This window comes from Lasiosphaeria miniovina (assembly GCF_030549165.1).
Source record: "Lasiosphaeria miniovina strain SMH2392-1A chromosome Unknown B0T26scaffold_6, whole genome shotgun sequence".
Classification (NCBI taxonomy): Eukaryota; Fungi; Ascomycota; class Sordariomycetes; order Sordariales; family Lasiosphaeriaceae; genus Lasiosphaeria; species Lasiosphaeria miniovina.
The window spans coordinates 518,149-537,971 of NW_026848225.1; the positions used below are offsets into that span (position 1 = coordinate 518,149).

At 54.8% G+C, this 19,823-nt stretch overlaps 7 protein-coding genes and 1 non-coding gene across 8 annotated transcripts; 5 read left to right on the forward strand and 3 right to left on the reverse strand.

Moving 5' to 3' along the window:
* Positions 1-194: 194 nt before the first annotated feature.
* B0T26DRAFT_652085 (thioredoxin-like protein) lies at positions 195-1,418 on the forward strand (the record flags this gene model as incomplete). The annotated part of the gene is made up of 6 exons (XM_060438334.1): positions 195-228; positions 331-409; positions 479-523; positions 595-742; positions 857-1,230; positions 1,316-1,418. 6 exons carry the CDS (start codon positions 195-197, stop codon positions 1,416-1,418), a joined length of 783 nt encoding a protein of 260 aa, XP_060292413.1.
* Positions 1,419-1,686: 268 nt separating this feature from the next.
* B0T26DRAFT_653256 (bucentaur or craniofacial development-domain-containing protein) lies at positions 1,687-2,816 on the reverse strand (the record flags this gene model as incomplete). Its single annotated transcript, XM_060438441.1, has 2 exons — positions 1,687-2,395; positions 2,467-2,816. 2 exons carry the CDS (start codon positions 2,814-2,816, stop codon positions 1,687-1,689), a joined length of 1,059 nt encoding a protein of 352 aa, XP_060292414.1.
* An 870-nt stretch (positions 2,817-3,686) lies between these two features.
* Positions 3,687-4,873, forward strand: B0T26DRAFT_813939 (uncharacterized protein; the record flags this gene model as incomplete). Its single annotated transcript, XM_060447345.1, has 6 exons — positions 3,687-3,708; positions 3,762-3,836; positions 3,979-4,176; positions 4,211-4,214; positions 4,293-4,557; positions 4,684-4,873. The coding sequence occupies exons 2-6, from the start codon at positions 3,768-3,770 to the stop codon at positions 4,871-4,873; spliced, it is 726 nt and encodes a 241-aa protein (XP_060292415.1). The 5' UTR covers positions 3,687-3,708; positions 3,762-3,767.
* A 420-nt stretch (positions 4,874-5,293) lies between these two features.
* B0T26DRAFT_652684 (WD40-repeat-containing domain protein) lies at positions 5,294-7,021 on the forward strand (the record flags this gene model as incomplete). Its single annotated transcript, XM_060438388.1, has 1 exon — positions 5,294-7,021. One exon carries the CDS (start codon positions 5,294-5,296, stop codon positions 7,019-7,021), a length of 1,728 nt encoding a protein of 575 aa, XP_060292416.1.
* A 1,096-nt stretch (positions 7,022-8,117) lies between these two features.
* Positions 8,118-12,989, forward strand: B0T26DRAFT_394644 (SNF2-family ATP dependent chromatin remodeling factor like protein). Its single transcript, XM_060434778.1, has 3 exons — positions 8,118-8,377; positions 8,481-12,554; positions 12,621-12,989. Exons 1-3 carry the CDS (start codon positions 8,288-8,290, stop codon positions 12,852-12,854), a joined length of 4,398 nt encoding a protein of 1,465 aa, XP_060292417.1. The 5' UTR covers positions 8,118-8,287; the 3' UTR covers positions 12,855-12,989.
* Positions 12,990-13,624: 635 nt separating this feature from the next.
* Positions 13,625-13,737, reverse strand: B0T26DRAFT_t218. The gene has a single exon. It is a non-coding gene; the product is annotated as a tRNA-Thr (tRNA).
* Positions 13,738-14,547: 810 nt separating this feature from the next.
* On the reverse strand, positions 14,548-16,204 carry B0T26DRAFT_654371 (Zinc/iron permease; the record flags this gene model as incomplete). Its single annotated transcript, XM_060438539.1, has 3 exons — positions 14,548-15,216; positions 15,274-15,924; positions 16,007-16,204. The coding sequence occupies 3 exons, from the start codon at positions 16,202-16,204 to the stop codon at positions 14,548-14,550; spliced, it is 1,518 nt and encodes a 505-aa protein (XP_060292418.1).
* Positions 16,205-18,028: 1,824 nt separating this feature from the next.
* Positions 18,029-19,150, forward strand: B0T26DRAFT_678581 (uncharacterized protein; the record flags this gene model as incomplete). The annotated part of the gene is made up of 1 exon (XM_060440244.1): positions 18,029-19,150. One exon carries the CDS (start codon positions 18,029-18,031, stop codon positions 19,148-19,150), a length of 1,122 nt encoding a protein of 373 aa, XP_060292419.1.
* Positions 19,151-19,823: the final 673 nt, after the last annotated feature.

Below are 19,823 nucleotides of genomic sequence, written 5' to 3' on the forward strand. Positions count from 1 at the left end.
ATGATACGGACAAACACGTTTTCCCAGCCGGTTCTTGTGCGTTTTATCCAACTTCAACGACTAGGCTATTGCCCAACGGCCGCCGTCTTGTCCTCCCTCCGCACCTTCTCACCGGCGAACCCCTATTCAGAACCTGCCTACCTACCCTTGTCACAGACATGGCAACCAAAAAACAAACAATCCAGAAAAAGAGGATGGGTGGTCGAATCGAATGCTACCTTGACATCAGTGAGTTCTGTCCCTCAACCAGCATGAAAACCACCGAACATACGCCATGTCCTAGCATCACTAACTGACACGTACGCTACCCTTACCTTCCTCCCTACCCAGCGTCCATGTACAGCTATCTGGGTTTTCTCGAACTGCTCAAAAACCGGGAGGCGCTTGCATCACATAATGTCGAGATCGAGTACGCCGCTCACGCCCGGATTCAGTTTACAAGACAGACAGAGAGCCACTGACACGCGGCCGCACCAAGGTATCACCCCGTGCTGCTCGGCGCCATCAACGCAGAATCAGGCAAGTCGCGTAAATTCTGTTATTCCTTAAACTACCTAAGGCAGATGCAACAGCAAGTGAAAGCATCGCTAACAGCGGCGGGGATGCAGGAAACAAGCCGCCATGGATGCTGCCTGCAAAAGCGACGTACTTAGTCTATGACATGCAACGATCGATAGCTCGCTTTCCTGGTCTCGTGCTTCAGGCCCCAGAGGACCTGATGGCCGTGTCCATGACCGTCGCCGTAAGCTTACATGATCCTCCATATCAATTGGCGGCTTTTCCAAAGCTCGCCGCAGTTGACGGCCGACATTGTCCTTTCATCCGGTATATGGGCACTGACACTGACATTGCTCAGCCGCTGCGAGCTCTCCACTTTATCAAGCGCAAGTACCCCCGCAAGACGTTCGAAACTAGCCTGCACTACCTCTTCCACTGCTTCTGGACGCCGCCCAACGCGAATCTGTGCCCCCCGGAAAACCTAGCCACAGCCCTGTCCGAGGTGCCTGCGGATTTCGGCAGTATTCCGGCAAGAGCCAGCAGCACAGCGGCGCCGCTTTTCAGCGCAGACGAGGTGCAGGCCATCGTGGCAGCCACGTCGTCGCAAGAGGTCAAGGAGCAGCTCAAAGCAGCTACCAAAGAAGCTCTCGACCGAGGGGCATTTGGCAACCCTTGGCTGTGGGTGACTAACAATCGCACGGGCAAAGCCGAGCCCTTCTTCGGAAGCGATAGGTACGTGCCGCGCCACGTTGCACCACCCTGGCATTCCAAGAGTGGCATTGCGACAAGAACTCATCTCTGTTCGTGCATGATGTAGATTCCACTTCGTCTACAAGTTCCTGGATCTCCCTTTCCAAGACGTTACCCTGCTGTCCTCTTCTCTGGAACAGGTGAGTACGGGGGATAAGCCGAAGCTTTGAGGCTCCTCCAAGGTTTGAGCATGTAAGGTGGGGCGTTCGGAATCTGTATTGCAGTAATACTTCCATAGACGGGTGAGCGCCAAGTGCAGCAAATTAAGACGGAAAGATGGCCAGTCGTAGTATATTTGGACGCTGGATCGGCAGGCGGATACCGTAGGTTGTCGGTGCGCAAAGTGGCCTAGATGCCGTGCAGGCACTGTGTAAGCTCGTCTCCTGACCTCGAGCAAAGTCGCGATAGTGAGGCCGTAGGTAGCCCGCATTGCTGGCTTCATGTCTGGCCAGCGAGCCGAGCTCGTCTTGCATCCTCGTCTCTCTTGGCCTCGCTTCTTGCCAAGAAGTCTTGGCGCGCCGCAAAAGAGTCCTTGGATTTGCCCGCGAGATCAAGCTCGTCCTTGATGCCTTCTTTGTCCACGAATCCGGCCCAGTCCATGCGGCTCTTCTCGACAGTGTTGAGTTTCTTGGCGCTGGCCTCGTTGGCGAGATCCCTGGCCCGCAACCTGACCGACATGCCCAGGTTGAGGTCAGACCGCTGTAGAGACTGGTCGATGATGATGGGCTCAAACGCAGAGCGGAAGGCCTTCTTGGGCATGCGCTTTGGCGACGACAGGGATTCTGCCAAAATTGCCTCGGCGTTGCCGTTCTCTCCCAAAGAGGCTAGGTAGAGCCGTGCTTCGGCAGAGTCGCGGGGAACGAGCTTCTCCTCGGTGTGGACTTTGCCAGCGAAGTTGTAGGTCCGTTTTATCCGTATTAAATCGGCTTGTTTGCCGGCTTCGCCCGGCGCGACTAATTGTGGCGCCGCAGGAACCTTCAGAGTGTCGTCATTAGCGGGCTCTACAGCTGTGGCATCGACTCTAGAACCGCCCTGCTGCTCTGACGGCTGCGGGTGCGTGGTTGAGGAGCCGATCATCTGTGTCCACAGCGCCTCGACATCGACCGTAACGGGTCCGCTGACGGCCGCCGTCTTCCGCTCGATTTTCCTGTATAGAAATAAACTGTCAGCAATCCTGGACGAGCCCGCTGCATCAACACACTGAATATGGCTCCATACTCGGCGGCACGCATGCTGCGCGTCTTGATCAGACCCCCATCGCCGCCATCGTCGTCATCGACGGCCGCTCCGTCGTTTGCCTTGCGCTTCTTCCGGCTCTTTTTGCCCTTTTGTATGATGGCCTCGTCTCCCGAATTTTCGAACCCGGCATCTTCTGCCTCTCCATCGCCATCGCCAGCTTGACGCTGTCGCTTGATTGGTGCCGTACTTTTGCCGCTGGGTGCGGCTTCGTCGTCAACCTCGTCTTCCGACCCGGAGGAGTAGTTTTTAGGCGAGCCATCTACGTTGAAGTCGGTATCTTCTTCCGATGCGTAGTCGTCGGACTCTTCGGGGTCGATCGCTGGGGGCATCTTGTGCTTGAGTGGCCGGGTCTTGTTAGAAGCGAGCGTGGAATGGTAAATAAGTTAGGACCGTAAATGGGAAATGACGAATGACTTTGCGATGCGGAATATCAAAGAGCCGTTTCGGGAACTGACTCCAGCCAGGGGTATAAATGGCCAATGGGGTCCCAGGGATGTTGAACAAGGTGCTGTTTTGGCAGCGTTTAGCTTGCCAGAGCTTCCCCGCGATCACTCCAGGTACCCGGAACGTGGGGGTTTGTGATGCGCCGGGCGCCGCACCCCGGGCCGTTCGTATACACTTACCTGCGGTACCTGAGGTGGATATGACGGTACCCGATACCTGGCATAAAGTAACTAGAATGGGTCTCTATTTTCGAAGTTGCTACTATTCACAAAACTCACGTCAGTTATTCAGTTCCGTAACATGTCCAGTATCTGGGCTATATTTTGACCCTCGCAAACATTCAAGCCAATCAGTTACCCAAGAAATGCCTTGGCTACATGGAACATAATTGAGAGAATATTGATACCGTCGCCATTTCCATAACTAGGCTCATAGATTCATAGGTGCCCTGTTAACTTGTGAGGTGTCTTATCCGATTTCCCGAACTCCGAAGCTGGGCACCCAACCTAGAATCTATTGCAGCCCCGCAGCGCGTGACCGACCTGATACTCACTAATCAGACCCGAAGTGTTCTAGTTTCCGCGAGGACTCTTCTGTGGTGGCTGCTTATTAGGAAGGGCGGAGAATTGAGTTGCGTTCCAATTCGCCATGCGCCGCTGGTCCTGAAGTGTGTATAAGACTGGAAACCCCAGGCTAACTACCACTCTCCATCCGCTCTCCAAGACCAAGACTGCAACAGGTTGCCTACCTTAGCTACCTTACTTCTCTGACAACCTGGTGTGCTGAAACCCCTGAACAATATCTCAAGTTCTTGTCATTGAGACTTGAAGCCTATCATGTCGCCACAATCGGTTCTGGACCAGGAGGATAAGGATCACTTCTTGACCCACGGCTGGATAAAGAAAGTACCTTACCTAACTGATGGACATGTCATGTGTGTTGTTGAGGACACAGTGCTGATTATTATCTTAGGATCCCGAACGCTTTCACCAAGGAACAAGCTGAGGGCGTGACGGAAATGTCTGAATGAGGCTTAACATGTCTGAGACAGACAAGTCCACGTGGACACGACTGCGCACCAACATGCCATTCCACTTCACCTTTGACGCATCTGAGTTCGCTCCTCGCGCCTGGGCCGCGATTTGCGAGCTGTCTGGCGGCGAGGAGCGCGTCACGCCGCATTCTAAGATCTGGAAGGACTCGCTCATAGTCAATCTGGGCTTGGTTGAAGCAGTGGGCAAGCCGGTGCGGCCCTAAGATCTCGACGGGTGGCACGTAGGTACGTCAACGTCAATAGCGATGGATGTCTAGAAAACATAGACTCCGCAGCTGGAGCAGCCGTCTAAAACTCTGAGGCCTAGACGGCGACTTTTTTGTGCATTATCTTGATAGCCCCGAGCAGGGCTTGCTGGTCACGCCGCTGTTTACCGACATCGCCCCCGATGCGGGCGGCACCGTCATCTGCCCCGGGGCTATTCCCAAGATGGCAAAGTATTTGTACGAGCACCCGGAAGGAGTATCGCCGCGGATGACGCCGCGCGGCAAGCCGGGTTCCACTCAAGAGAAGAACCTAGACTGGTTTAACAGCCTTGCGCGGGGCTGCTCGCACTTCGTCGAGGCGACGGGGTAGGTTGGCGATGTTTACCTCTTCCATCCCCTCATGCTTTACTCGGCATCAACCAACGCGGTGCGGAACGTGCGCATCATCACGAATCCTCCTGTTTCGCTCAACCAGCCCTTTTGCTTCAACAGACCCGACGGCAACTACAGCCTTGTTGAGCAGGTCGCGCTAAGGGCTCTGGGCAAGGATCGGCTGAAAGACTGGAAAATCGCCGCCGCGAGGGAAGAGTTCATACCCGAAAGGGTCCGGATCCAGGAGAGGATGAAGTTGGAGGAGCTGAAAAGACTGGAGCTGGCTGAAAAGGGGACTGCCGCGGCCTAAGTATGGTAGTCCATCTTTGACACTGTTTTCCAGCTTCGCGTACGTCAAGTCCTACGGATATATGAAGAAAGAGCTCACTTCAAACTTTGTTTTCTAATACAAAGATAATATGGAAATAAAGTACGCCATTGCACCGGGTAAGGTTGTTCGATGCCGGCAAGTTGTCGGCGGTTGAGACTCGGGACCAAACGGGTTCCAGCAATTCGGAACCCCCAGGCCGCTAAAATTTAGAGTCCAGGGTAAGGCGCCCTGAGGCTAGTCCCGCTTTTAGCACGCCAAGTTAGCCTCTTGTAGATTAGGCATCCCAAACCTCCGTGGAATCTGGATTCTTTTCACCTCCAATCCTCGACAACCGGCAGTTTGCGCTCCATTTGTTAAACTGGGATCCGGTTACCGTCACGAACCCTTACCGACGCCAAGATGAGCGACAGCGATAAATACCAGGTTGAAGAGCCAGAACTTGCCCCCGACGACCCCATGCGGAACTTTCTGCCCACGTCGTTCGGCAAAAGGTCCAAGGAGGCCAACATTGCTACCCAGATAGAGCAGTCAAGGAGGCAGGTGGAGGCTCCAGTGGCTTCGAAGAAGGCCGCGTCTGGAACAGACAGTGACAGCGACAGCGACAGCGACGATGATGACTCGGACGACTCGGAAGACGAGGACAAGTTCCCCGTCTCACACGAACTGGTCCTCCACACCCATGACCGCGCAATTACAACCGTCGCCCTGGACCCGGCTGGCGCCCGAATGCTCAGCGGCTCCCTCGATGGCACCGTCAAGTTTCACGACTTTGCAGCCATGACGCCAACCACGTTGAGGGCTTTCAAAAGCGTAGATCCATGGGAGGCAAAAAAGTCCTCCAACGCGCCCGATTCGCATCCGATCCAACACATAGCGTTCAGCCCGCTCTCCGGGAGCGTCTTTCTCTGCATTACGGCGCACCCCCAGGCGAAGATAATGTCGAGAGACGGCGATGTGTTGACTGAATTTGTCAAGGGCGATATGTACCTGCGCGACATGAACAACACCAAGGGCCACGTGGGGGAGATTGCGGCCGGCGCATGGCATCCCACGGACCAGAACATCTGCGTCACGGCTGGTTCAGACAGTACTTTGAGAATATGGGACGTCAACAACAAGAGAAGTCAGAGAGACGTGATTGCCTTCAAGTCTAAGGTGGTCGGCACCGCCGGTCGCACAAGGATGACGGCCGTCGCATGGGGCGCACCGGCCCAGGGCGGCAACCCTGTTCTGGTGGCGGCCGCACTGGATGGGTCTCTGGTCATGTACAGTGGCAATAGCCCATTCAACCGACCCACAGCAGAGATTCGCGATGCACATAAGCCTGATACCTGGACTGGAGGAGTTGATATCAGCTCTGACGGGCGAATGGTCGTGACGCGAGGCGGCGATGGCCTGATCAAACTTTGGGACACTCGCAAGTTCAAAGAGCCGCTGGTCAAGGTTGAGCATGCGTCTACCTCTGACCGTTTCCCCATGACCAACATTAAATATGCCCCCAACTCGTCGTGCATCATCACCGGCTCCGCCTCGGGCCACCTCCACATTCTAAATCCGGGGAATCTCAGAGTAGAACTCGTCACACCGGTTACCCCTGGAGCACCGCTCATTGTGGTGGACTGGCATGCCAGGCTTAACCAGATCGTGACGGGCTCGGCGAATTCGGAAACGCATGTGCTGTATAACCCCACCATGTCGACTCGCGGTGCGCTTGAGGTCATGACGCGCGCTCCCAAGAAGCGACACGTCGACGACGACCCAGCTTTCACCATGGACCAAAGCGCCGGCATATCGGCCGACTCGATAATCACACCGGGCGCGATACAGGGGACGAAGCGCGGGGGAGTGACAGCGTCCGGGAAGTCTCGCGACCCGAGGAGGCCGCAGGTGCAACAGATCACGCCGTTCATGAGGAGTCAGCCGGACGAGAAACATATTTCGGAAAATATCCCCCTGAGTCGCATGCTGCACGAGGATCCTCGAGAGGCGCTCTTGAAATACGCAGACATTGCGAAAAAAGACCCCAAGTTCACGGGCGCTTGGAAAAGCACACAGCCTGTCACGCAGTATGCTGAAATAAGTGACGACGAGGCTGACGGTGGACCGAACAAGAAGGTGAAAAGATAGAATAGGAGGGTTTTGCTTTTTAGCGTATATGGGTCATGTTTCTTGCTTAGCTTGCATTATTCGGCGCGTGGGATTAATGGGAAATGATACCAAAACATACATGCATACATACATATATAGAATGCAAGAGAAACCCGTTATGTTCTATTTATTTAACGTTACTGAGTGATCTGTGATGCAAGACTATCAAGCACATCTAGGTTGTTAATTTGCCTCCAAGACCTGGAACACCTAACCTGGCAACTCAATGAGGTGACACTGCGTACAGTACGGAATACCGTAAACCTAAATACTGCGGGAGATGCACAGACGCAAGGACGTTAGATTCAAGTTAACAATAGTCACCTAATAATGCCCTTTTCCTTACTCAATCCCCATACCAGGCACCTATTCAAAACAGGGAGTGTTTACCTTTCACGGTTGCTGTCTTTGTTCCGATTCAGTGATGCATTCAAATCTAATCTATACTGTATTGTATGTATTGTACAGTGCGCTGCCTGCCCCTTACAGGTTAAGCCGCCTTGACTGTGCTAAAGCCGATGTATTGCCGGCCCCTGCATGTTACATAAGCCGTTCTAATTTGTGCAGCCGTAGGCAGCAGCACAGGCTCGACTATCGCCCGCCATTCAATCTCCTCGGGTCTCTGCCTTCACCTCTCCATCATTGCCAAAGGCGACGGCGCGCATCAAAAAATCACCAGTCTCCCTCTGCGACTCATCGAGGCCATCTCGAAATCGGCGACCAAACACGGGACACGCGATTCCCGGCGCATCCCACCCCGCGGCCACACTCCACAGGCCGCCTTTCGCCTCTATTTGACTTTTTTCACCACGCCCTTTCCGCCCTCGTTGTATTTTGCATTCCCCTTCCCCCCACAGCACTGAGCACGTCGCCTTCTCGGCGCGGCTGATTTCGTCGACCACCATCAACCTTTGCGCCAGTTCCACCGACGCGACCACCGCGCATCCCCACCGTCGCCGTCGCAGTCCGCATTTCCATCCACAACCACCCTCGCTCCCTCCTGCCACCGCATCGTCGCCACCTAATTGTTGCCCGCAATCTAGACGCGCCGACCCACCCTTCTTGAGATTTTGCCCCAGTGTGCCCTGTCATTCGTTTTGAGACGCCGCGTCGATCGCATTCGTCCAGGGTTCCACTGCCCCCGACCGATCCCGCCGCCAGCCTCCAGATATGCGCGGACTATAACGGCGCACCCAGCAATTGATATCCGCTTGGCATATTCGACAATCCCATCGTCGCGTCACTATGGCTAGCGTCCAGGTGCCGCCTGCTGTGCAGCATGGCTCTGCCCTGCCCGCCGGCATGACCCAACAACAGGTCCAGGAACTCTACCAGGTTCGTGCCTCACCTCCACCCCCTCTCTCCTTGCCCTTTATCGTCTGTTGCTGCACTTTATTCCCAATGCTATTGAGATGGGATTTGCTCTAACTCCTAGCAGAAGTTCACGCAGATGAAGAGACAAGGCGTCCCCAACTCCGACCCCGAAATCATCAAACTACAGCAGATGCTCTCGACCATCCACAGACAACAGGAGCTTCGCAAGCATCAGCAACTACACTTCCAGCAGCAGCAGCAGCAGCAGCAGCAGCAACAACAACAACAACAACAACAACAACAACAACAACAACAACAACAGCAGCAGCAGCAGCATATGCAGAATGGCGTTAACGGTGCCACCAATGGTGTCCCGCCCAGTCGTCTTCCTCAACAGGCCCCTCTGCAGACGGGACAGCCCTTATCGGCCAACGCCCTCGGCGCTTCTGCTCTACCACCTCCTTCAAATGCCTCGGCGCCAAATTCAGCCGGCGCATCCTCTACCCAGGGTCATGGTCCAAGCCAGTTCACACCGCAACAGCTAACTCTCCTGCGGTCCCAAATACAGGCCTTCAAAATGCTTGGCAAGAATGCCGGCGTGCCTCTGCAGATGCAAAAGGCCATCTACGAAAGCCGGGCCCGACGCCATGCCTCGTTGACTGAACACGCCGCCCAGGTCTCTGCTGCGAATGCATCAGCTGCAACGCCGGCCCAAGATGCGTCCAAGCCTGACGCCAATGGTACTGCCGATGGTGAAGTCGCGCCAAACCCTAAAGCAACCAAGAACTTTAAGACAGTTAAGTCCCCTTACGATGGCAGCCTCGTGCGCAAGAATATCAACTACATGGATCATGGCCGGCGCAAGAACCGTTTAATTATACCCGGCATATTCCCTACTGGCATCGATTTTGATCAACTTCGGAATGATCGAGAGAAAATCGTGTTCAACCGCATGAGCGCCAGATACTCGGAACTGAAAAGTCTTCCTGGTAATTTGGCTCACTGGGACACGACAAAGGATGCTCTTGTGGCCGACGATACGGCGAAGCGGAAGGCCATCATCGAGATGAAGTCGCTGGCCCTCTACTCCAAGCAGCGGGCTTTGAGGGACAAGATTGGGAAGCAGATGATGCATTACGACAACCTCGCCATGACGACAAACCGGTCACAATATCGCCGGATGAAGAAGCAGAGTGTGAAGGAGGCTCGCATCACTGAAAAGCTCGAAAAGCAACAGCGCGATGCACGCGAAAGCCGAGAGCGCAAGAAGCACGTCGATTTCTTGCAGGCTGTTCATTCCCACAAAGTTGAAATTCTTAACTCGAGCCAGACTCGCCGCAACAAGATGGAGAAGATGGGCCGCCTCATGTATGCTCACCACTTCAATATCGAGAAGGAGGAGCAGAAGAGGGTTGAGAAGACAGCGAAACAACGTCTCCAGGCCTTGAAAGCCAACGATGAAGAGGCTTACCTTAAGCTGCTCGACCAAGCCAAGGATACTCGTATCACTCATCTCCTTCGCCAGACTGATGGCTTCCTGCATCAACTTGCCTCTTCCGTCCGCGCACAACAGCGGCAGGCAGAAGAGAAGTATGCAGAGGAGGGGACAGTGCTTCCAGAGGAGAGCGACATTGAGGAGGATGAGGGAGAAAGTGGCCGGAAGATCGACTACTATGCCGTTGCTCACAGGCACAAGGAAGAAGTTACCGGACAGGCTGACCTTCTCGTCGGAGGAACCCTCAAGGAGTATCAGATCAAGGGTTTGCAGTGGATGATTTCGCTCTACAACAACAACCTCAACGGTATTCTAGCCGACGAAATGGGCTTGGGCAAGACAATTCAAACCATTAGTCTGGTGACGTACCTGATTGAGAGGAAACAGCAAAACGGGCCGTACTTGGTCATAGTCCCGCTTAGTACCCTGACCAACTGGAATCTCGAGTTCGACAAATGGGCACCTGGTGTATCCAAGATCGTCTACAAGGGTCCTCCAAATACCAGGAAGCTGCAACAGGAGAAGATTCGCCAGGGCAAATTCCAGGTTCTCCTCACAACTTACGAATATGTCATCAAGGACCGACCGCTTCTGAGCAAGATCAAGTGGTTCCACATGATCATCGACGAGGGTCACCGTATGAAAAACTCAAACTCCAAGTTGAGCTTCACCATTCAGCAATACTACAGCACCCGGTTCCGCCTCATCCTCACTGGTACCCCTCTCCAGAACAATCTGGCAGAACTGTGGGCCATGCTCAACTTTGTCCTCCCCAACATCTTCAAGTCGGCCAAGACTTTCGATGACTGGTTCAACACGCCCTTTGCCAATACCGGCGGCCAGGACAAGATGGAGCTCACAGAAGAAGAACAAATTCTCGTCATTCGCCGTCTCCATAAAGTGCTCCGCCCCTTCTTGCTGCGTCGTCTGAAGAAGGACGTCGAGAAGGACCTTCCCGACAAGACGGAGAAGGTCATCAAGTGCAATTTCTCGGCCCTGCAATCACGTCTATACAAGCAGATGGTCACTCACCAAAAGATTGCTGTTAGCGACGGCAAGGGCGGCAAGGCGGGAGCTCGTGGCTTGAGCAACATGATCATGCAGCTGCGGAAGCTTTGCAATCATCCTTTCGTATTCGACGAGGTGGAGAACCAGATGAACCCGATGAATGTCAGCAACGATGTTCTCTGGAGAACCTCGGGCAAGTTCGAGCTCTTGGACAGGATCCTTCCAAAGTACCAGGCGACCGGTCATCGCGTCTTGATGTTTTTCCAGATGACGGCCATCATGGATATCATGGAAGACTTTCTTCGCTACCGCAACATCCAGTACCTCCGTCTCGACGGCACCACCAAGTCTGAGGACCGCTCTGACCTTCTCAGAGATTTCAACCGACCAGATTCGCCCTATTTTATCTTCCTACTCTCCACCCGTGCAGGTGGTCTGGGTCTCAATTTGCAGACGGCTGATACTGTCATCATTTATGATTCCGACTGGAATCCTCATCAGGATTTGCAGGCTCAGGATCGTGCCCATCGTATCGGCCAGAAGAATGAGGTGCGGATTCTCCGCCTGATCAGCTCTTCGTCAGTCGAAGAAAAGATTCTAGAGCGTGCCAGATTCAAGCTCGACATGGATGGCAAGGTCATTCAGGCCGGTCGTTTCGACAACAAGTCGTCAGAAACAGATCGAGATGCCATGCTCAGAACACTCTTAGAGACGGCTGATATGGCCGAGTCTGGTGAGCCGGAAGAGATGGACGACGAAGAGCTGAACATGATCTTGGCCCGGAGTGAGAACGAGCTCGTAGTTTTCCAGAAAATGGACGAGGAACGCAGTCGTGATCCCGTCTATGGAACACTCCCAGGCTGCAAGGGTGTACCGCGCCTTATGGCTGAGAATGAACTGCCCGAGATTTATCTTTCTGAAGGAAATCCTGTCGAAGACGAGGCGGAGGTGATCCTCGGCCGCGGAGCTCGCGAGCGCACCAAGGTGAAATATGACGACGGCCTCACCGAGGAGCAGTGGCTCAATGCGGTTGATGACGAGGAGGACACACCCGAGGCTGCTGCTGCGAGGAAGCAGGCGCGTAAAGACAGGAGGGAGAACAACAGGATGAAGAGGGCTTCAGGTATGGTTGCGTCTATGGAGAATTCACCGTCCGCCAGCCGCGCTAGTACCGAGGATGTCGAGACACCGGTGAAGAAACGGGGCCGCAAGCCTGGCAGTAAGAACATCGAGAAGCGAAAAGCAGAAGAAGGTGAAGACGAGCCACCGGCAAAGAAGCGTCGTGGCCCCCTTGGCCGGCCGAAATCGGTTGCTGCGAACGGCGCAGGCATGTCGGCCGAGGTCCGTGACAAGCTGCAGCGGAGCTTGAAGAAGATCTATGAGGGCTTGATGAATCTCGAGGTAGACGATGAAGAGCCCGAGGAGAAACCCGAGGGCGAGAAGGATGACGAAGACGGGCCGCCGAAACGCCTGGTCATCGGGCCGTTTGTCAAACTGCCGCCAAAACGAGACTGGGGCGACTACTACCTTATCATCCAGAACCCCATCTGCATGAGCGACATCCAGAAGAAAATCAAGAAGGAAGAGTACCACAGCCTGGTGGCGATGCGTAAAGACCTGGAGCTTTTGGTGAACAACTGCCGAACTTTCAATGAGGAGAGTAGCGGAATTTGCGTCGATGCCAACACGATACAGGTATGTCTGCCATAGTCTAATTTAGACTTTACGGTGAAACTGTTACTAACCTTGCCGGATAATTAGGCATTCTTTAAGGCGCAATTTGAAAGGGAGCTCGCAGAAAACGCCGACCTCCGCAGCCTAGAAGAAGGTTCGCCACCAAAGGACACATCGGCTCCTCCCTCGACCATGTCGGCCATGTCGGCCACTCCTCAACCCACCCCTAGCGGGCCGACCAGGATCAAGCTCGTGTCTAACTCAAACGGTGCCAGCCAAATAAATGGCGGAAGCAGCGGTGTACAGAGTGACGAGGACTGAAAAAGGACGAGAGGTGGTGGCGGTAATTTGCTTGCCCGTTTTTAATGTATATGTCTGCGCAACTGATCCACAGCGGCGTTACAACGGGGTTGAGGGGTGAACTTGTCGCCTTCTTTTTTTTTCCTTCTATTCTCCCCATCTGGTTTGCCGGATGCAAGCGGTTGTTCCGAAGGCGGATCACTTTTTTTACGACTCGATGATTTTCTGGGCGCACGGTAGGATAGGGCAGGGAAAGGGGGACACGGGTAAATACCTTGCTAAGAGTAGGAGATGAGAAGAAGAGCGATTGGAACGACCGTTTGTGGCGGACGGCGAGTGTTTCGGAGTTTTTTTTTTCTTGCGGGTCGGCTCTGGTTGGGGGAGCAGCAAAGGGGGAGAGGAAGAAACAAGGGCTGGGAAGAGGGTTCTATTATTATTGTTGTTCTTGGAGGCAGCGCTGTCCCTGATCTCTGCGGAACTTTTGGGTTGGGATGTTACGCTGTTTAGATTATACTGTATTCTAATAGAAACATTCTTTGCAATTGGCGATATGCTGAGGCCTGTTTGGTTTTTTCCTGTGTGGAGGTGGCACGGGACGGGTGACTATCGTGGTGCAGTCGTCTGTCGCCGTTGGCTCGTCGTGGCAGTTGTAGACATGCATGCAGTAAGTAGGTTTGTTTTGCGTTCCATAACGAAAAGGCAAAGAAGGGGGGTTACAGAAGGACCAAAAAAGAAACATACAAAAAAAGGAATCCGTTCTGCGTTTGTGGAACTGCAGAAATATTTCGGTATGCCTGATACAGGAATCGAACCTGTGATCTTTGCATGTCGTCGACGACCTAAGGGATGGGGCACCTCTGGTGTGGATACAAGTGCAACGCATTAGCCACTACGCTAACCCGGCTTTTTTCTTCACCGTAGACAGATGAGGTGTTTCGATGTGAAGCGTCTTGCTTGTGCTGGGTTAAGTACTGTAAGAGCTGTCTGTGGATTTGTGTGTAGAAAACGGAGACGTCTTTTCGTCTTTTCTTGTTTGGATTTACTTTATTTTAAGCTTTCCGCATGGTTGGAACTTAGGTGGGGATGGATACTGTAAATGGATGGATGGGGTGAGTTCAGTTTTATTTTGCTCGTATTGGCTTTGCAACCGTAGCTGTGTTTGGTGACGCCTAAATCAAGGGCTCTTGCAATGGCTTCAGTTTTGAACCACATAATGTTTATCTCTCGTTACGGCATAATCCAAACAGGGTAACAGCCCCAATGAAAAGGAATCCCACGTTGAGGGGGTTAATACTTTTGCGGTGACAGGGCTGGAAAGGAGTATATCACGCGCTCTGTAATACTGCATCGTCAAAGTCTTGGTTCATGAGGACATTCTATTGTCTACCACGATGCCACCTAGTCACGCTATATAGAAGACTCTATGTTGGTCGGTCCTTTGCGTCCTTTTTACAGCCGTTTATGCCCTCGTCAAAAAGAGAACGGCAATACCCACGGTCCCATTTTCTCGCTCGCTCGCCAACCCATTAGAGAACATGAGCGAACCTTTACCTTCCTAACGTACTCCGTTTCATTTCTAGTTCGTGTCCGTAAAGAAAAAAAAAACACACAGGAAACGTGCCGGTTGCCAATGTTACTGGTAACGCCAAACATGAACCGACACGCCATAGCCCAAACCCGCAAAGTATCAGACATGTCAGCCGCCTATCCGCAATCAGTCAGCTACAATCGCATTGCTGACGCCCAGAATCGTCATGCCCAGAAAGCCAAAGAAGATGCTCAAATTCCTGTTATGGTTTAAGCTCAGGCTCTCGACAAACAGCTGCAGGGCGACGCTTGTCATGATGCCCGCCGTGACGGCAAAGAGACAGGCGTAGGCCGTGTTGTCGATGTCAAAGTGCGAGTGGTTGGCGAGCTTGAACCACAGGGCGGCGGCTCCGGCGCCGAGTGGCTGGCTGAAGCCGCCGAGCAGGGTGGACCAGAGCAGGGCCTTGAGGCGGCTGCCTAGGGCCATGTAAAGAGGCAGCGCCAGCGCGAAGCCCTCGGCGATGTTGTGCACAAACAGGGCCATGAATACGTTAAACCCGAGCGCTGGGCTGGCGTGGTTGGTGGCGTACGTGATGAAGCCCTCGGGGAACTTGTGAAGCGCAATGGCGATGACCGTCTGCAGGCCAATGGAGAGGAACGCATTGGTAGGTACGTGATGGTGATGTTGCGCCTCCAAGTCGTCTTGCATTGGAGACAAGCACTCGCCGGCGGCGACACTATCGTCGTCACTGTGGGCGAGGTGTGTGTGGGAATCGCAATCGTCGTAGTGCCCCGGCGCCGAGTCTCGGGACTGGGCGCGGCTGATACGGTAGATCCCTAGACTCGTTAGAGAGCCCTCGTCATCCTCGTGGCCTCCAGGGGCCTCAGAGACAGACGTGGTCTGGTTTTGTACGGTGGTTCCTGTGGCGGTGCGCAGGAGAGTGGGATTTCGAGAAAGACCAGAGCGCGTGGTGATATGCTTGAAGCACTCTTGCCCACATGGATCCGAATAGCCGTAGCATGGGCCAAACTCGTCGCAATTAGGCTTGGTATCCTTGACGAAGGACATGACGCGGTGTTGGACGTGAGAAGGCACCGACGGCCGTCTGTTTTGGGTGGCAGCTCGGCTGCGTGTATCCTTTGACGGGCCGTGGGAGTGGGCAACGACGTCGGGCTGTGCGTTGTGGTCGGTCTCAACGGTGGCTAGCAGCGGCGTCGACTCTGTCACGGTAGTATTTCCGACCTCGACCATGTGAGGCGGATGCGCAGTAGCCGAGTGCGAGGATACCCTGCGCATGGACCGTTGTCGACTCCTACTCGTCCTCGAATGCTGGTGGCTAAGGGAACTCGAGTGGTCCTCGTCGACGTGGTCAAGATGGGTGTGGTCGCAGTCGACAACATGCGAGGGCATGTACTGGTGCAAGAGGCGCGAGATGATCTGGATGCCGAAGAAGCCGCTGACGAAGGAGCCCATCATGACGAAGCCGGCCATCTGCCGGTCCCACTCCCCCTTAATCAGATAGTGCATGGACGACGGCAGCATACTATACAATGCCGAGAAAAGCTGCGAGGGTGCCGGGTCAGAACGGGGACGGCGACAGTCAAGAAGAGAGCTGGAGCTGGCGACAGGAAGGACTGTGACTAACCATGACGCCAAAGCTCAGGCTGAGCGAGCATGCGAGAAACATGCTGCTCTCCTGGATGCGGAACTGGCGCTTGCTGGGTATGAGGCGAACGAGAGAGTCGACGCAAATAATGGACGCGCCAACGACACAGGCTATGCCGCTGACCGAGGCCATGATCCAGCCTCGCGTGTCATTGTCAACGCCGCCTGCGTCCTCCATGGCAGTGGCGTCTCCCTGCGACGCTGCGACCCCGCGGCGTGGTGGTGGCCTTGGTAGGTTCTGGCGAGCTTTGCGACTCTAGGTCTAGACGTTCTGCGCCGTTGATTCTTAAGACTGGAGGAGGCTAACACTTTTCTTGTAGCTGCTGTGCTCGTGGGCTGCCCCGTCCGTGATGACAACAATGCCCGGGTTTGAATAACAGAGGTGTGGACGGAGAAGAGAATGGCAGGCGCCCTCGAACCGAAATCGATGCTTTACGACGTTTGGACAAAGAGCGGGGGGCGGAAGGCGGGAAAGCGGCATGGAGGTACTCGAGAGGTAAATAGGCAACCCAAGAACTTGGAAGGTACCTTGATAGGTAGGGTAAGTAGTAAGATGAAAGGCGCGCTGGTGCGGTGTGAGAAGTGAGAACCTCGATGGCCAGGCCTCGCAAGCTTAGACCATCCACCAGACAGGTCGGGCTAGCCAAGGACTGGGTCTGCCTAGTGCAGAGTACGGGAACGTCGTACCCTGCCGAACTTCTCAAGGTCGTTTGCTACCCTAGCCAGACCTTCCGGTATTCTCTCGGGTATCCGCCTTCACTGCCGCGACGTTAGGCAATTAGTGGGCCACGCCTGCCTTAGTCGGACAGTTCTTGGCCTACTGACGAGCTCTTGACAGTGACGCGAAGTGGACGTCAGGCTGTCGCCGTGCAGCTTGGACGTTGACTTTGCGCGTGGCTTGCGGGCTCAGTAGTGCATTGACCCGTCTGTCTCTTTTAATATTCGAAACACGGTCAACAGAGGGCGGGGCAGCGTTGGCCTGCCCGGGTACGAGTTGTGCGGCGTCTGGGGTGGTTTTTTTAAGCTGTCTGTGCCGTGAGGCGAGGCCGGGTGGTCGTGAAGAGAGAAAGAGTGAGACCCGACGCCGCCGGGACGGGAACATGGGAAATGCATGTCGGCGGTAATACATAGTACGGACATACAGGGCTGCTGTTTGCCTGTCGCCTCGCCCCGGGTCGCACTTGGCCAGCCCTGTTACGCCTCACACAAGGCAAAGAGCAGCACTGGCAGGGTAGGGTATTCCGCATTCCGTAGCTTCTTGAGGGGAATATGTAATCACTGTCATGGTCTTCATATTCCAAATCACAGTCACCTTGAAAGAGTCTCCAAAACCCCTTTGAAATTTACATGTGTGACTAAGGTAATTACCACGTCCAGTGGACAGCGAGACCTACTGTGTAAATACACCCTACGACGTCCAGCAGGCAACAAATTTGGCCCCTATTGCTATTACAGATCCCAAGACAGTATTAGCAGCGTGTCACGGTTCCTTGCAGGAAACCACCCGACCCTTTTAGACCATGTCTCGCTCCCATGACCGAGGGGATTGTGGCTCCCACAGTTCGTGACTGCCCATGTGCTATTACTGGGAGGCTCTGACGCGGGGCATACGAGAGCCCCCATTCCCCTCCCCCCACCCACCTGCCGCTGTACCGGAGCCCGGAATCCGGTGCCGGCGCAAGGCTTGGAAAGTGTGACAGGGGTTGTGACGGTGGCTGATCCGATCGCCGCAAAAAATTGAGACACCCTGCAAGTTAGGTAACTTCCATGTCAAGAGCCTCGACTTGAGCCCCACGACACGACACGACCAGAGAATAATAAGACATCGACCAAGCCCACCTTCGGCACTGCACGAGGTCGCATCCCACCCCCGTGAGCACTAGCAGAGTCACCGCCGACCGCCCGCCTGATTTCCCTCGCGCGAAGCCACGCAACGCCTTTTGCCCTTCGCTATATATTCACGACTTGCCGCTCCTGGGACGAAAGACGCGCGATCTTCACAATGTCAAAGTCTACCATAGCCGTCATTGCCGCCGTGAGCGCCGGAGCTGGAGCTGCCGCCACAGCCGCTATGTATTCGCTGCGGTCCTCCGACAAGAAAATCGAGTCCATTACAACCACGACAACAACAAAAACAAACACCCTCGCTACCGCCGCATCCAAGCTGCCCGTCCCCGCCTCTCAAGTCTTCAACGGCACCGCCGCTGCTACCACCACCAACGCAAGCCCCGTCGCCGCTGCTACCACCACCACAACCACAAGCCCCATCGCCGTTGCCACCCTCGGCGCGCTCGTCGACCCGTCGGGGCTCTTCGAGTACGGCTTCCCGGGGCCCGTGTCGGACATCGCGGCGCGGCAGGCGCTGATCTCGTCATTCGACCGGCGACTACGCAACCCGCAGTGGGTGGTGGAGCACATCACACCCGAGTCGCTGGCCAAGCGCGACGGTGACCGCAAGAACAGCGCGTTCCGCGAGGACGACGCCGTGCCCGACAAGTTCCGCGCGCGGCTCAAGGACTACGCGCGCTCGGGCTACGACCGGGGGCACCAGGTGCCCGCCGCCGATTGCAAGTGGTCGCAGACGGCCATGGACGACACCTTCTACCTGACCAACATGTGCCCGCAGGTCGGCGAGGGCTTCAACCGCGACTACTGGGCCCACTTCGAGGACTTCTGCCGCCGCCTCACGCAAAAGTATCCCTCGGTCCGCATCGTCACGGGCCCGCTGTACCTGCCGCGCCGCGACCCCGCCGACGACAAGTGGTACGTGCGCTACGAGGTCATCGGCAACCCACCCAATGTGGCCGTGCCGACGCACTTCTACAAGGTCATCTTCGCCGAAGAAGAGGGGGCCGGCGGCGGCGCCTCCGGTAAAGTCGCCCTCGGCGCCTTTGTCCTCCCCAACGCCCCCATCCCCAACGAGAAGCCCCTCACCGACTTCGAGGTCCCCGTCGAGGCCGTCGAGCGCGCCAGCGGCCTCGAGTTTGCCACCAAGCTCCCCACCCAGCGCCGCAAACGCCTCTGCGCCGACACCCCCTGCTCCCTCATCATCAAGGAGTACGCCGACCGCCAAAAGGCCTTTGCCAAGGGCGGCTCCAGCCCCCCGCGGAACACCAGCCGGTGATAGGTGTCCAGGTTTCGGGGGGTACGGGGCGTTTGCTGACTAATCACCCTCATCTGGTCTCTTATCTCTGTCTCTCTCAGAGAAGGAGTTGGAGCTTTAATTCCCTTGGTCTCATTTTCTCGTCGCTGTATCATCACACATCATCTTGCACGGCCGATAGCTTTTTTTTTTATTCATTATCTCTCTTAGCATTTCAGAGCATAGCATCTCCCTCTCTTCTCTTCTCTTCTCGTTGCAGTGGGAGAGAGACAGAGAAGGGGGGATCACTGGCGCGTTGTTTTTCTCCTTCCAATTATATTTTTATGTGTGTTCTATTATTCTACGTCCGAACCCCTCTTGTATTCATACCGTGGCAATAAATAGCAATCGGCGGCAACTTTTTTTTTCCCGGGGTTAGTTTCCGTCCATCCTGGCGACAGGGGACTCTAGTACGGAGCGAGGTGGCTGGCTGTGCAGCGTGGATGCATTCGTGGTTTTTTGAGACGTTTCTTGTATATATGTGTATATATGGGTGGCTATGGGCGGATGGTTAGCAGAGTGTCTGGTGGTGGGGAAGACCCGGTGAGTGGAGGATTTCGGGAAGTCCATGCGGAGCAACACCCTGATATGTTTTATTTGAATCTAGATAGGTAGTCAGTTAGGCACTGTAGCCATACAATCCTTCAAAGATATG

Excerpts from the sequence above, each read along its gene's own strand:
- B0T26DRAFT_394644 (XM_060434778.1), top strand. The coding sequence starts at position 8,288 with ATGGCTAGCGTCCAGGTGCCGCCTGCTGTGCAGCATGGCTCTGCCCTG. Across the intron at positions 8,378-8,480 it reads AGGTCCAGGAACTCTACCAG|AAGTTCACGCAGATGAAGAG; the intron begins GTTCGTGCCTCA and ends AACTCCTAGCAG. Across the intron at positions 12,555-12,620 it reads TCGATGCCAACACGATACAG|GCATTCTTTAAGGCGCAATT; the intron begins GTATGTCTGCCA and ends CCGGATAATTAG.